The sequence below is a fragment of the Sphaerodactylus townsendi genome, linkage group LG03 (assembly GCF_021028975.2).
Source record: "Sphaerodactylus townsendi isolate TG3544 linkage group LG03, MPM_Stown_v2.3, whole genome shotgun sequence".
Taxonomy (NCBI): domain Eukaryota; kingdom Metazoa; phylum Chordata; class Lepidosauria; order Squamata; family Sphaerodactylidae; genus Sphaerodactylus; species Sphaerodactylus townsendi.
In genome coordinates, this window is record NC_059427.1 from 178,746,988 (window position 1) to 178,762,510 (window position 15,523).

A 15,523-nucleotide genomic window follows, 5' to 3' on the forward strand; every position below is an offset into this window, starting at 1 on the left:
CCACGTGAGCGGCAGACTCTTATCAGGTGAACCAGATTTGTTTCCCCCACTCCTACGTTCCTGCTGAGTGTCCTTGGGCTAGGGCCGGTTTGTTCAGAACTCTCTCAGTCCCACCTACCTCTTAAGGTGTCTGTGATGGGGAAAGGAGTTTGTAAGTTGTCTTGAGTCTCCTTACAGGAGAGAAAGGTGGGGTATAAATCCAAACTCCTCCTCTTCTTCACTTCTATGGGTGCAGTACGTAAAAATATTCATAGCCTCTGAAGTGTCCAGACACATTAGCTGAGCTGGATTCAGAGAAAGTGTGTGTGGAAAATAGCTGAAATTCAGTCCGAGTGGCAAGGCTGTGTGTGTGGAGCGATGTCCCCATCAATTGACTTTGGACTATACAGCTCATCAGGGGTTAGATTTGTCATGAAGGGGTGTCAATAACTGAAATTGCAATGACTGATATTGCACTTGCCATCCCTTACCAGTCTAAATTTCTTCCGCTGCTTTTTCAGAAAGTGTTGTAGACGGGGTCATAGTAGCAGAAATCAGGTTGACTCAGAAGTGATACTTGTGGCTGCTTGTTCGCAGATGTCCATTTAGAGAAATATGAGGGCTCTTATCTTTGTTGCTGAAAACCTGATGTGATCCACAACTAAGCAACAGTCTAATGGTTGCGGGTCTTGTTTTGTTTCTGTTCCAGGGTGCTACTGGTCCTTCTGGCGCCCCCGGAGCTCAAGGACCCCCAGGTCTACAGGGAATGCCTGGTGAGAGAGGAGCAGCAGGTATTGCTGGACCCAAGGGAGACAGAGTAAGTGTTGCCTCTCTGTGGTTTCCTGCAACCGTTAAGAGATTTGGGTGCCACATTCCACAGCTCAGGGCAATTGAAATGAGCAGTTAGATTTTTTTAAATGAACTGAAGTGGTTCTCAGAACATCCAGTTTCTATTGGCTTCTGATTGTCACTTTTTCTTTGATCTCCCCTGACAGGGTGACCTTGGTGAGAAGGGTCCAGAAGGCGCACCTGGCAAGGATGGTGGCAGAGTAAGTCCAATGCTTAATTATTCCTTAACCAGAAACTGCCTATTTAGTGAAACAAGCAGACAACACTGGCAAGTATATCCAATACCTATGTATTCATCTGTTGTTTTTCCTTTATTTAGAGCCAGCATGGTATAGTGGTTAACAGCAGGTGCACTCTAATCTGGAGAACCGGGTTTGATTCCCCTGCTCTGCCACTTGAGCTGTGGGGACTTATCTGGTGAACCAGATTAGCTTGTGCACTCCAATACATGCCAGCTGGGTAACCTTGGGCTAGCCACAGAGCTCTCTCAGCCCCACCTACCTCACAGGGTGTTTGTTGTGGGGGTGGGTTGATGGGAGGGAAAGGATAAATGTAAACCCCTTTGAGTCTCCTTACAGGAGAGAAAGGGGGGATATAAATCCAAACTACTACTACTCTCCCTCCTCCTCCTTTTTCTTCTACTTCTTCTACTACTTCTACTTCTTCATTCATATACATTCTTTGTCTCCTATTTGAGATACAAAAGAAACAACTATAGAATATGAAAGAGCTATGGGCAAAGCATAATGAGACTTCTTGGGTTAGGAGCAGGCCTCTGAGATATTGGTAAAGCATATTACAGTGGACTCTTAAGAAGATTTACACTTTTCCATTGAAGTCAATGGGTCTAGAAGGAAATAAATCTGCTTAGGGTGGCACTGTTAGTCCGTTAGAGAGTCAGAGGGGCTGAAAAGAGTGTTCACCAAGTGCTAAGCTATGGAATATTCATCAAGCATTAAACTTAAGGAATTCTTCTCCATGCCATGAAGGATTGTCTTCCAGGTGCTGATGAAGTACCATATTGTTTCTGGCCATTCTTACTGAGTTTTTGTACTAACTTGTATGAGTTTTGGAGAGAAAAAATTGGGGAGTTATCCTGTTAATAACACATCAGATCACTGACGGATTCTGCATGGGCCAAAAACAGCCGTGTAAAAACGGTGTAAAATGGTTTAAACCGGTTGAAAAGGGTTTATATCGTTTTCACTCCGCTGTTTTTGGTCAATGCGGAATCCGCCATTTAGAGATAAATTAATGAATGTTTGGGATCTGAATGGAATATAATCTGGTAGGGAGCTTTCGAGAGTTTTGACTCTCAAAAGTTTATACCCTCAAAATCTCATTGGTCTGATAAGGGACCATTTGACTCATATCTTACTCTTCTACTGTAGACCAACACAGCTACCCTCCTGAAACGATCTCCGTGGAAAGTAAAATGACAGAATATGTAGCAAACAGTAAGGTGCTATAATAGGATGAAAAGCAGAGCAGTATGCAGAGTGGATGGAAACTATGGTGTATCTAGATGGCACATCTAATCCTTGTCTTCCTTTTGCCAGGGTTTGACTGGTCCCATTGGTCCTCCTGGCCCTTCTGGTCCCAATGGTGAGAAGGTAAGAGAACCTGTTAGAGCTTGGTTGTACTTGACTAGATGGGGTGAAGGGGAAAGGCACTGAAGTCCCGTGAGTTCTGCTTCGTCACTCTCTACCCCAGCAGTAGTCTGTTCTGCTTCTTCTGTTATAGGAGTGGTCTGAGCCTATATCTATTGCAGATTTAAACTTGCTTGACAAACCATTTCTTTCCTCAGACAACTGTGGGAACTGTAGTTTTTTGATGGGGGTGGGGGATAGGGACTCTATAATATACAGTGTCCTGCTTCCTTACCAAACTGCAATTTCCAGCAGTCTTTGGGGGAAGGTGTGATCAGTGCAGCTTCTGTGAAACCAATATGCACTTGTAGTATAGATATGGCAAAAGTGCCTCTTTACTGGAAATTGTGGGAAATGGTAGCATGGTAGAAAAGGAATTTATTACAACATAATGAAACAAAGAGCATCTGTGTACGTAGCAGTTGCTTGGCATGAACTAAGGGAATCCAGAGTATTCAGATTTGGCAGGTGAAGCCTAAAGATATAGATTAGTTTGAGAGGCTGGTACCTCCTTATGGAGCATGCTGCTTGGCTCAATTGTTTGAGTTATCTGTTCCTTTTGATTTCACTTGCATCCACTTAAACATTGTGTCCCCTGTCTGTTCTTGGCCTACCCCAAGATCCAACACGATCAAGCTGTAAAAAGATAAACTCATGGTATTGTCTGATCATACTGTGAAGTGACATGAGGTTGTCTAGATGAGATAGCAATGAGGAATGTAATCTGTGAGCACCAGAGTACTCGTCATGCAAAATGATGCAGATGTAGCTCAGCCTTAATGAGCAAGGGGTGGCTCCCCTAGGTGAGCTGAGTAGCCATGTTTATTGTCTGAATTCAGAGTGGTGGTAGGAACACATTTGGGAAGAGAAGCCATTGGGCTTGGAACTGTAGCAATTTCCTTGTCATACTGATTTTTTTCCCTCCAATTTATTGGTATGCTTTGCGGCTGTTTAGGAAGGGGAATTCAAGTAATTTCTATTAGAATATCTGGATTGAGTAGAGTAAGAGTAAGAATAAACTTACCAATAAGAATTTGGGTTAATAGAAGATATTTCATACTGATTAATCTGGAGGGGAAGTCAGGGCGGGAAAGTGGGGGGGGGGGTTAGTACAGGGACACAAGAAATGGGTAGGAGGAGTTATTATTGCCCTATAGAAAGATGTTTTTAATTATAATCAAACATAATGACCTCCTTTTGAGAGTACTAGATAGGGCAGAACACAGGAGGGGTAGTGGTGATAATTAAACGTTAAGTAATGAAGTACGGAATAGAGATCTGTTCTCTTTTTCTAATTTGTATAACAATGTTATTTCCTTCTTTTTTTTCTATCCCCGCATTGTAGACCCCCCTATTTAGATAAGGAGTGATTTTGTTTGTTTCCTACCTATATTACTCATATTATATTATATATTTTTTTTATGAAATAAAAAAAAATTAAAACCGAGAATATCTGGACTGAGACCCCTTCCGCATCGGCCAATAAACACGGGTGTCGGATAGTAAAAAACCCATTGGGGGGGGGACTTCTCTGTCAGGGGGATTACATTTAGGTGATTGAAATGTATTTTTAATTTTATGTAATCAATTAAAACTATAAGTTAATAATGTTATAAAATATATGTAAATAGTCTAATATATGTTATTATTGTCATTTGGGGTATTGTCATTTGGGATAGGAAGTTAGGTGGTTTTGGGTTGGAGTGAAAATGGTGGGGTGGGTGGGTTTTTGGTAATTTGGGATGTGGGGTAGGTGGGAGAGTGTTTGTTAGAAAGTTTTTTGGGGGCAAAATGAAGGGTGAAATTAAATTTTGAAAAGAAGTTGGTTCATTGTAATTGTTTGGTATTTAATTTGTTAGGGGGTTTAGAGTTGTAAGGTTTTTGTGAGTTTAGATTTTGAATGGCGTTTTTTTATTAGTGTTTTAAGGTGGTTAGTGTTTTTAATAGTGTTTTTAATAGTTTAGTTTTTGATTTTGTGAATTTTTTGGAAAAAATAAGTGCAGGGGTATAGTTTTTTGTCCTCCTCCGGTTGGAGGAGTGTGGTTTTTATTGTTCCATTTGAGGTATTTATGTGAATAATTAAGGGTTTGTTTGGATTTGTGCGGTGAAGGATGGGTTTGGAAGTGAAAGTTGTTTTTAATTTGTTAAAAGTTGATAGGTAAGTTTTGTTTTGTAGTAATTTGGTTTTTGGTTTATTGTTTTGGGTTTTTTGTTTTAAGTAGATTAGTTAAGGGAAGGGTGATTTTTGTAAATTTTGTTATGAAATTTTTGTAACAGTAAATTTTAGGAATGATTTTAATTGTTTTTGGGTTTTTTATTTTATTATGTTTTGTATTTTGTTGGGGTTTATAGCTTTTTGTGTGAGATTTATTTCTGGGGAATTTATATTTGGATAATTTAATATATAATTGGTTGGATATAAGTTATTTTAATATTTTTGGATTAGTTTTATTTGTTTTTTATGGTTTTTGTATATATTATTAAGATAATTTTTAAAAAAACGATAAGTTGTGTATGATTTTGTTTATTAAGTTTATGAATATTTTGGAGTTTAATTTAAATGGTATAATTAGGTACTTAAATTGATTATAATGGTTGTTGAATGTGATTGTTTTGTTTTTTGTGATTTTGATTTGGTAGTATGCTTTTTGTAAGTTTAGTTTGGTGAAGATTTGGTTTTGGGTTAGATTTTTTTTAGTAGGTCTTTGATTAGAGGTGAGGGGTATTTGTTGTATATTGAGAGTGTGTTGAGGTTTTGGTAGTTAGTATAAAGTTTAATGATTTGTGTTTTGGGGTTTTGTTTTTTGGAGGTATAGATTGAGGGAGGGTTGTAGTTCATTGACAGGAGGGTTGTATTTTTTTAAAGATATTTTTGTGTCTCCCACCAAGTAGATTTATTTTATTAGGGTGTCTTGAGCCCCCCGCTACCAGTGTCTGGTGTAGTATATTGGGGTTTAGGTTGTCTTTGAATATGTGAATGAAGATTTGTTTGGGTCACTTGTGGGTTTTGTCGGTTAGTTGTTGACATTCGTTTGTATAGTTGGTTATTGATTGAGGTATTTGGTGCAGTTGTTGTAGTTGTGCTTGCGCCTTGTCTTCCAGGGATGGGTTTTTGATTTGCTGTCTTGGAGATAGTATGAATTGGTCGAAGTCTTGTGATTTTAGGGTGTGTTTTTTAAGTCCCACCAGCCAGGTGGTGGCTTCCCCTTCCAGTAGTGCTCCAAACTTGTAAATTTGTTTGATGTTGGTTTTGAATTTATTTTTTATTATTTGTACGTAGGATTTCATATGGACTAGGAAGTATGGGAGTTTTTTAGGATCCCCATTGAAGGTGGTTTTTAGTTTTTTCTTCTTCCTCCGGCGCCCTGTTTGTTTAGTCGGTGTTTGGGGTATTGGTTGATTTTGGGTCTTGGCTCCAGCTCCAGGTATATTAAGCCAGTTCTCCTGGACCCTTACACCTGCTTCCATTCCTACTACCATGGATGGGGCTAGGGGTGGGGAAACTACCGACAATAATTCAGACGACAACACTGAAAGCCAAACTGTGGGCAAGCACCCTACTGGAAATATCCACCAAGACCCTTGGAGAAGGGGCCCCCAACAGTACCCCAGATGACACCAAGAAAACTCAACTAAAAAAACCCCATCAAAATAATTCTGCTGGGAGCGGATCAGACACACTCCTTCCCACCAAACCTTGTGGCTTGGGACTATACCAAAACTCAAAACAGAGGAGGTCAAAGACCTAACATTCGCACAGATCCCACCCTTAAGATGAGTGCCCCATGTTATTTTCCCCAAACCAGGTTTTTTTAGAATTGCACTACTAGTGAGTCATTTAAAAAACCCTGAGTTGCAGTCGCTCGCAAGCGAACGGCTGGGCAGGAGGAGCTTTATTCGCCTCTGTTTTCCTTTTTTTAATTTCATGGCTTACATCTGCACAGCTATGCAAGTGCAGATAATCATATCGTGAGACACCAGCATGGCTGTAGGGGTTCATTTGTGCATGCCTGCGTAGCTATGCATCGGTGGGAAGTAAATTTTTTAAAAAGAGGCACGTCTCCTTGCGAAGGCGCAACAGCAACCTGGATTGTTTCTGTGGGCTCTGATTGCTGCCTACATGGATGCATGTGATTGCAAAAACAGGAAAACGGGTTACTTTATCCCGACTGCAACCCGTTACACATTTGCTGTGCAGAAGGGGCCTGAAGCTTGTTTGGTGGGGACTGTTCAGTAATCTGTGTGTTTTTAACCTGTGATTTGTTTTTATGGCGTTCTTGTGTCATTAATTAACCCAGGAAAAAGCGCAGCACACCGGCTGGCTGGTAGTGAAAACGTCAACAATAATAATCAATTGAATAGTCTACTATTGTTTCAAAAACTCAAATGTATCTTATTGACATAAGTTCTTAAACTTTTGGTATAATTTTACATAATAATGTACAATGCATCACAAATCCTAAATGTAAAGAGGTATAGTTCATAAGTTAGATTCCTTATTCAGTGCTATATATCAAAAGCAAAAGCAAACCGCAAAAGTCCATAACAAAATGCGGTGCCAGCAAAATCTTGCCAAAGAGTTCGAGTGCTGCTCAGCTGCTGCGAGATTGAAGCGTCACTGTTTACAAGCTGCTCCGCTGTGGCAATGCAAGCCTCGATTAATGGTGATATGAATAGTTCAATAATTCAATTCAAACGCAATTGCGTATTTGCGTTTTCAATCATCCATCTTCTTCAGGAACATGCTAGTTTATTATAAATTAATTAAGCCAACCGGCTGTAATATTAGACAAGATGTCTTAGACCTCAGCCTTTAGCTATCCATTTGTTGTCTGATTTTAACATGGACAAGACCAGTGCCCCAAACCATTGTAGAATCCAATTTTCCTCCCACTGTTGGTGGGGAGAAGGTTTCTCACCAATGCCTTACATTTTAAATCTTCCTCTTATCCTGCACTAATAGAATACTCTCATTCTCAGAAGACTGTGTACTGGCACCAAATCCCCTACCTCTTATATTCACTTCTTTATCTTTTCTCCTTTCCTTTTCAGGGTGAATCTGGCCCTCCTGGCCTGTCCGGTGCTGCAGGTGCTCGCGGTGCCCCTGTAAGTGTGATGTGATTATAAATTCTCCTGGAGAATGATGTTGGAGGGGGAGGAAATCCACGCTGGCTGATATTATCCTGGAGGATCTTAGCAGGGGACTCCTGGAGGTCCTACTGCATATGAGGATTGTGAGCAGCAGTGGCGTAGTGGTTAAGAGCAGATGCACTCTAATCTGGAGGACCGGGTTTCATTCCCTGCTCTGCCACTTGAGCTGTGGAGGCTTATCTGGGGAATCAGATTAGTTCATGCACTCCCACACACGCCAGCTGGGCTGGTCACAGTTCTTCTGAGCTCTCTCAGCCCACCTCACAGGTTGTTTGTTGTGGGGGAGGGGAAGGGAAAGGAGATTGTAAACCCCCTTGAGTCTCTTTACAGGAGAGAAAGGAGGGATATAAATCCAGACTCTCCTTCTCTTCTTCTCATTAATAATGCAATCATGCCACGTCTTAGATAATCCAGGCTAGTCTGAACCTATTGGATCTCAGGAGTAAAGCAGGGTTGACCCTGGCAATTATTTGAATGGAAGACCTCCAAGGAATCCTAGGGTAATGACATGGAGGCAGGCAATGGCAAACCACCTCTGAATGTCTCTGCCCTTGAAAACCCCACTAGGGGTCGCCATAAGTCAGCTGTGACTTGATGGCCAAAAAAATTTCATATGCTCTCCTGGGATTGTTTCATATTGAATGAGAGATGTATGCTGCTCTAGTTCTTTTGGGATCATCTCAAGGGCCATTCTTGCTTTGCCCAGAGCTAGCAAATTGAGACACAGATCAATTGGACTTAGTTTAGGATTGCAGTCTTATTTGAAATGCTTCATAAATTGGTGTCACTGACGCTTTGATCTTTCGTTATTGCCAAGTGCCCAGCAGAGGCTAGTCCCAGGACTAGAAGAGTTGGACCTTATCCTGAGTGCAGAACAGACAGACCCCGCCTCCTCCCCCGTGGCCCTCCCATGCTCCAGCAGTGTAGAGGAATGGGACTTTTGTCATATGTTAGGAATGGATAGCTGGCAGCCTGATGGGCGAAATTACACTCCTGAAGCATCGGCCCGCCACCCTCCCTGGTGAACCTACGAAATTTTAAGTGAAGTTTGGATTTTGAAAATCCTGCTCACAGTTTTACCTCTGAGGCAAAGAAGCAGTACGTGTTAAGAACATAAGAACATAAGAACAAGCCAGCTGGATCAGACCAAAGCCCATCTAGTCCAGCTCTCTGCTACTCGCAGTGGCCCACCAGGTGCCTTTGGGAGCTCACATGCAGGATGTGAAAGCAATGGCCTTCTGCGGCTGTTGCTCCCGAGCAACTGGTCTGCTAAGGCATTTGCAATCTCAGATCAAGGAGGATCAAGATTGGTAGCCATAGATCGACTTCTCCTCCATAAATCTGTCCAAGCCCATAAATCTGTCCAAGTGTTTCATGCATGTTTTATCGTAATGCCATCGTATACATTTTCTGGAGAAAGGGCTGGAAACAGTGGTGGGATTCAAATAATTTAACAACTGGCTGTTTACAAGCACCATTTTAACAACCAGGTTCTGCCGAAGTGATGTGAACTGGTTGGATCCCACCACTGACTGGAAAGGTGCTGTGGTTTGGCAGTAGAGGGTCTGCTTGACCATCTGAAGGTCCCAGGCTCAATCCCTGGCATCTTCAGTCAAAAGGACCAAGCAGTAGGCGATAATGAAAGACCTGTTCCTGAGAACCTAGGAAGCCACTGCCATTGTGAGTAGGCAATACTGGTCCAATGGTCTGATTCAGGATAAGGTAGCTGAGGACTCACTGGCCAGTCTCTTGGGAAGTACATGCATTCCATAGCCCCTACCTCAAATCTGGGACTTCATGCCAGTAAAGAAGAAGCTTCTGTTGCCAGGTAATCTTCATGGTATACCTGACTGTCTTTATTGTGGACCTGAGCAACTCAGATAGTCTGGCCCTTGGGTTGGCATCTGGAGAACAGAATGGCCCCATTAAACACAGAAGGTGTCACTCCTAGGATAGGGCACTCAGAAGAATAGCTGTCTCTTTTTTGTCTCTTTGGCCCTTTTTGTAAATAACCATGGTTTTTGTTTCAGGGCGACCGTGGCGAACCAGGTGCTCCCGGCCCTGCTGGGTTTGCTGGTCCTCCTGTGAGTACCATCTGATGTTTCCTGCCTCTTCTATCCCATTTCTGTTATGGTGTACCCCTTGGGTGCCTGTCTTACTCTTTCACTTTCCCTCCTCTGTGTAGGGTGCTGATGGCCAGCCTGGTGCTAAAGGCGAACAAGGCGAATCAGGGCAGAAGGGAGATGCTGGGACCCCAGGCCCACAAGGACCTTCTGGCGCTCCTGGCCCACAGGTTGGTCGGTCTGGCTCCTGATTCTCGGCTGGCAGCCAGCAAGAAGCAAGAACATGGGTGGAGCTATTTGAGATGCTGGAGAGAAATCCTGCCTCTTTGAAACCCTGGCAGGGCACTGTAGGGAGAACGTAGCATCTGGGTTGGACCCTAAAGTTTACAAGAGTAGAGTAATAAGTTGGTATCTGTTGATTTACACCAAATTAAGGGTTTTCCACCCTGTTCGTTAGTCAACTGGGATTTGACAGATTCACAGAGAGAACATCTACTGGGAACGATTACCCATTATATTAAATAGAACCTCCCTGTTCACAGCCAGTATACCCCTGAATAACAAATGCTAGGAAGAAATAATGGGGGTGGGGGGTCCTCACTTGGTGGCTTCCTAGAAGTGTTGGTTGGCCACTTTGGGAAATGAGAGTGTCCTCCAACAGGACTCATTTCCCAGCGAGACATGCAGTAATGTGCAAGTCCACATGCTTTCTTGAGGCAGCTCTAGAAGGGAAATGAAATATCCAAGAGCAGCTTTACTGCAAGATTTGCAAAGCATCTCAGCAGTGAAAATCTTTTTTTTAATAATTTTTTTATTGTATCATTTGAATTTTACAGTTTATAATAATTTCCTTCTTCATACATTTTCAAACAATACTTTCCCCCCCCTTTTCTCCCTCCCCCATTACTTCTTCATAGTTTTGTCACACAAACAGCAGTAAGTTCATTCTCTGTAGCCTCTTCTCCCATATTTCTTCATTGACTCGAGCTTCTTTCATCCATATTCTCTCAAAATTTCCATCTCTTGTTTATCTTGCCACATCTTATGAGCTTTTTGGAGTTAATGTATCGAAAATATCAAGTGTCACTTTGTCTCCCTAGATATATTCTGCAATCCATTTCTCAAGAAGTGTCCATTTTTTCTTTTCTTTCCAGCCCAAGGCTATTGTTGCATGTGCTGCTTTAATCATTATTTTATACATATATCTATATTGTTTATCCACCCTTCTGTCTTCCATTACACCCATGAAAATTAAGTCATTATTTAAATCAATATTTATCTTCACCAGTTTCTTGATATATAACAGTACAATTGTCCAAAAATTGTTTACTTCTGCACATTCTATCCACATATGGCTATAATATGCCTCTTGGTCTCCACAGTGCCAGCATTTAGTACTAAGTCCTTTTATCGTGTGCTAGTTGTTTTGGTGTTCTATACCAAGCAGTGAAGATCTTGCTCCTTATGAAGAAAGTCTCTGGAAGGCAGAATTTGCAGTTTTGTGTGCTTTGTGTGTGTGCTCTGTGTGCTTGTGTGTGTGTGTGTGTGTGTGTGTGTGTGTGTGTGTGTGTGTGTGTGTGCATACCAATCAGGTTAGCATCGTGTAAGAAGAACGGGAGATTCTAGACACCAGTTGTGGAATGCCAAGAAGGACTATGAAGCCAGAGGAAAGCAAGTTGCTTCACTGAAATCAGTGTTACACAGATCACTGATGGAAGGTCACGGATAAGCTTATCTGCATGCAACCCTGGTTTTGTTTTGTTCGTCCCTAGGGTCCAACTGGTGTAAATGGTCCAAAAGGAGCACGTGGAGCACAGGGACCTCCAGTAAGTGTTTTGAGAATAATTTTTGCTCCAAATTATTTCTTATTATTTATTTTCCTTACAAGCATAAGAAAAATGGGTAATGCTAAACACCAAAAGTGGGGCAGGGAGGTCTGCCAGGAAGGACTATGAAGCCATTGTGTCTTCCCTCCTTTATGATAACGGGATATATTTTAAAATACCATGCAGTTAAGTTGTCCAGAATAGCTCGGAACACCAGCTGCGCAAGACGTCTTGTTCAGCACCTTGGAAAGCAGCAGTCAAGGATGAGCTGGCTTGAATCAGTAGCCGCTGATCTTTGCAAATGATTGTTGGGGAATATCTGCCTGCCAGCATGGTGTAGTAGTGGTTAAGAGCAAGTGGATTCTAATCTGGAGGTGTCTGTTGTGGGGAGAGGAAGGGAAAGGAGCTTGTTAGCCACTTTGAGTCTCCTTATAGGAGAGAAAAGTGAGATATCAATCCAAACTCTTCTTCTCTTCTTTCCACCACCTCATCCTTGAAACTGGCAGATGCTGCCTGTGAATTTTGCCCCTTTCCAACCTCTTTGGGCTGGCAATGTTTGAAACTGTTAATGTGGGACCCAGGAAATAAAAAAAAGTTTTAGACCCTATTATAGACACCCTACCTCGTCAGTGTGGCAGGAAGTTGGAAGCTTAATGAGCCCATGTTTGAAACGTATAAAGTCATGGGATCAACCGGACCTTTGGTGAGGCCGGCTGCTCCAAGATGCCCCTGTGTTGTGTGCTATTCCCCCTCCAGGATGCCCCTGTGTTGTGTGCTATTCCATCATTGGCACACCTGATATAACACCTAATTAGCACTGCTGTCCCCTCCTGGCCTTGGGATCGGGCACCACCCTTATTGCACTATGGTTGTACTTTTATTGTACTACTTTTGTAATGCTGCTATGTTTTTTATAGAGTCTGTAAATTGATTTTAACTTAACTTATTTATTGTGTGTATTGATGATCCCTGCGGCTTTGAAGGTTTTTGAGGCTAGGATTGGCTCCTTGCTACTGTACGGTTCCCCCATTTGGATTTCGGCAATAAATAAATCATTTAATTTATTACATTCCAAATTCCTTCGGAAACTAATGGGGCTCCCTAGATGTAAACTTTCATGCTGCTGTACATTGAGATGGGCCAAACAAACTCTAGAAACCTTTGTACGGATAAGGGCACATAAAATAAGCATAAGCATACAAGCATTTGTTGCCGTCGAGTAACGCCATCAACCAAATTGAACAGCAGCATTCCTCGATGCACACAATTTCAGACTCATACATCATCATCCTCCACCCATCCCTACACAGCCCCAAATACACTAGTACAGGCGAAGCGAGTTTAGCATAGCCACAGCTCTAGAGTAGAAGCTGTCTCCCAAGCCTCTTTTGTCCTAGTTCTGAGGGGCTCCCCGTATCGCCTGTCAGATGGTAGTGTTTAAAAAAGAGAGTGTTGATGAGACGGGTCCCTGGGGAATATTTGAGCTTTATTTAGCTCTGGCATTAGCCTTCTTCCAAGGAGTGGTAGGCAGCCGATAATCCTTGTGCAGTGGTGATCACCCTTGAGCTTTCATTCGCCACTGTGCAACCAGAACCATACAATGATGCAGTAGGTTAGACACTCTATGCTAACAGCGTAAAAGTATATTCCAGCTTTCCATCCAGCGTTGCTTCCCAAAGCCCCGAGAGTAATAAAGTTCTTTGTTGCTTTCTTAACCACCGCAGTCTGTAATTCCCAGGTCAAATCCTCTTTAATCATAACGCCCAGAAATTTAAAACTAGCCACCCGCTCCACTTGATCTCCATTTATAGTCAAGGGCTGAATTTCTGAGCTATTCCTTCTATAGTCCACTATGAGCTCCTTTGTCTTGTTAGTGTTAAGAAATATTGGAATATTGGCTGCATATACATTTTCTAGTGCGATCCAATAGCTATATTCCCTCTCTGTTATCAGATCACTTTATTTCAGAATGGTATACTTTGATCTTTGCAGCAAGGTTGAAGCTATTGGTTTCCCCCTGGAACCACTCCTTATGCTCACAAAGGTGGAAGCCTTCAGACTAGTTAAGAATAGGCTCTTGGATCTTGATTTTCATAATTTGACTCGTACTGCCAAGACATGTCTGTTCTCCAACTACATTATTAATCCCATGCGAAAGTGGAATTATGGCAGCTTATATCTTTGTCTCGTTGGATTACATCCCACCCAGAGGAGAGCCTTGGCTACTGCAAGATGTAATGTGCTGCCATCAGCTCTGCTGGAGGGAAGATTTAAGAATATGGAACGTTCTAAAAGAGTTTGTTCATGTGATAGGACTACGGTTGAAACACTTGACCATTCTTTGTTTCTATGCCCTAAATACAATAAGAATACGCATGAAATACATGAATTCCATTTTCTTGCAATGTTCTCAGTGGCATGAGTGTTATAAGATACCCAATCTCCTGAACAGCTCTGATGTACTCTTTTGTGAAACTGTTGCAAATTTTATACTGGAAATTAGTAATTTTAGCAATTTTAACTGTATTTCTTAACCTTGTTTTGTTTTAAAACTTTGTCCCGTTTTATATGCCAATAAAGGCTTGTGTTGTATTGATGATCCTGGCCTGTTGTACACCGCCCAGAGCCCTTCGGGGGTGGGCGGTTCTAAAATCGAATAAATAAATAAATAAATTGGAGGCATCACCAGCGAGAGGCTCTTGGGTAGGTGGGCTGTGCCTGAAACATCAAGCCACTGCTAGCTAATGTCGCCAACGCTAGACTCACTCAGTTTTAAGTTCCTTATACCTTTAGGAAGGAGATAGGATCACAGGGTAACTGCAATCCAATGGGGGAAAGGGCTGAAACTACATTGGAAGTGGCCAATGTCCATGCCTGCTGTCCTGTGCTGTGCTGCGCAAAATGGCTCAGATGCCAGAGTTAGACCAAACTCAGAAGCTGCAGTGGGCCTGCAGTGCAACTGCCTGCACTGGTGTTGTGGGGAGTGTTCTGGAGGTATTCCTGGAGATGGAGCCGATTTTAATCAGCTCCCAACACCTTTTCAGCCCAGGAACGCTCCCTGCATCAGCACCTGACTTAAGCCACCAAAAAGCATGGCATAAGTCAGTCTTCCAGTTATAACAAAGATTGCGGAATTGGGCTATGATAGTGACTCTCTGAACATGCTAACCAGTACTGAGACATTTGCCCTCATCAAAGAGCGGCTACTAGCAATGGACTATCAACAACTGCAGAGTTTGGCCAACAAATCCTGCTCGCCAATGAACGTGGCAGTTCCATTTGTGCAGGGAAACCCAGCCTACTATATTGCAGCGCTTACCAACCCTATATATAGGAGAGCCTACATGCTGGCTAGGTTTAATATTATGCCATCCCCGCTCCGTAGAGGAAGACTCAAGGGTCTACCAAACGATAAGAGGCTTTGCCCCTGCAGCCCAGGGCAGTTGGATTCCATTGCGCAAATTCTCCTCCACTGCCCACTTTACCAGAAACCAAGATCCAGCTTATTAGTACCAATCATTGACTCTATGAAAACCCTGACAGAGCTTGATAAAGTAAATATGCTCTTAAACTGCAATGACCTTGACTGTTGTCTCGCAGTGGCAAAGTTTCTGGCTGAGGTTTGCGAGCTGAACTTATGATCCATGTGAAGTTTTATCTAATAATTTTAACTGTATTTATATTTTATGTTCTGTATGCCAATAAAGGCTTATTGAAATTGAAAAGTCAGTCTTCCCTATGGGATTTTTCAGGTGGCCAGAGGTTTCTCTGTTTTTCCCCCTTCCCACACCGCCTGAAACCCCTGCTGGGTTTGACTGTATGGACAAGTCAGTCTGTTTGCAAATGACTGCTGTAGTTTCAGGATATTATCATTTCATTTATTCATTTCATTTATTGGACTTGTACTCCGCTCTCCCTCATAGGGCTCAGAGCGGCTAACAACCAACAAAACAGAATAACAGAGTCAAATATGAACAATAAATAAATAGGAACGGCAGCAAGCACC

The 15,523-nt window shown here is 42.3% G+C and overlaps 1 protein-coding gene across 4 annotated transcripts in view; it reads left to right on the forward strand.

Moving 5' to 3' along the window:
* Positions 1-15,523, forward strand: part of COL2A1 (collagen type II alpha 1 chain) — a 139,841-nt gene that overhangs the window by 89,714 nt on the left and 34,604 nt on the right. For all 4 annotated transcript variants that reach the window (XM_048488108.1, XM_048488110.1, XM_048488109.1 and 1 more), the window contains 7 exons: positions 689-796; positions 975-1,028; positions 2,388-2,441; positions 7,530-7,583; positions 9,659-9,712; positions 9,814-9,921; positions 11,464-11,517. In XM_048488108.1, coding sequence (XP_048344065.1) covers positions 689-796; positions 975-1,028; positions 2,388-2,441; positions 7,530-7,583; positions 9,659-9,712; positions 9,814-9,921; positions 11,464-11,517 — 486 coding nt within the window. The remainder of the gene's footprint in view (positions 1-688; positions 797-974; positions 1,029-2,387; positions 2,442-7,529; positions 7,584-9,658; positions 9,713-9,813; positions 9,922-11,463; positions 11,518-15,523) is intronic.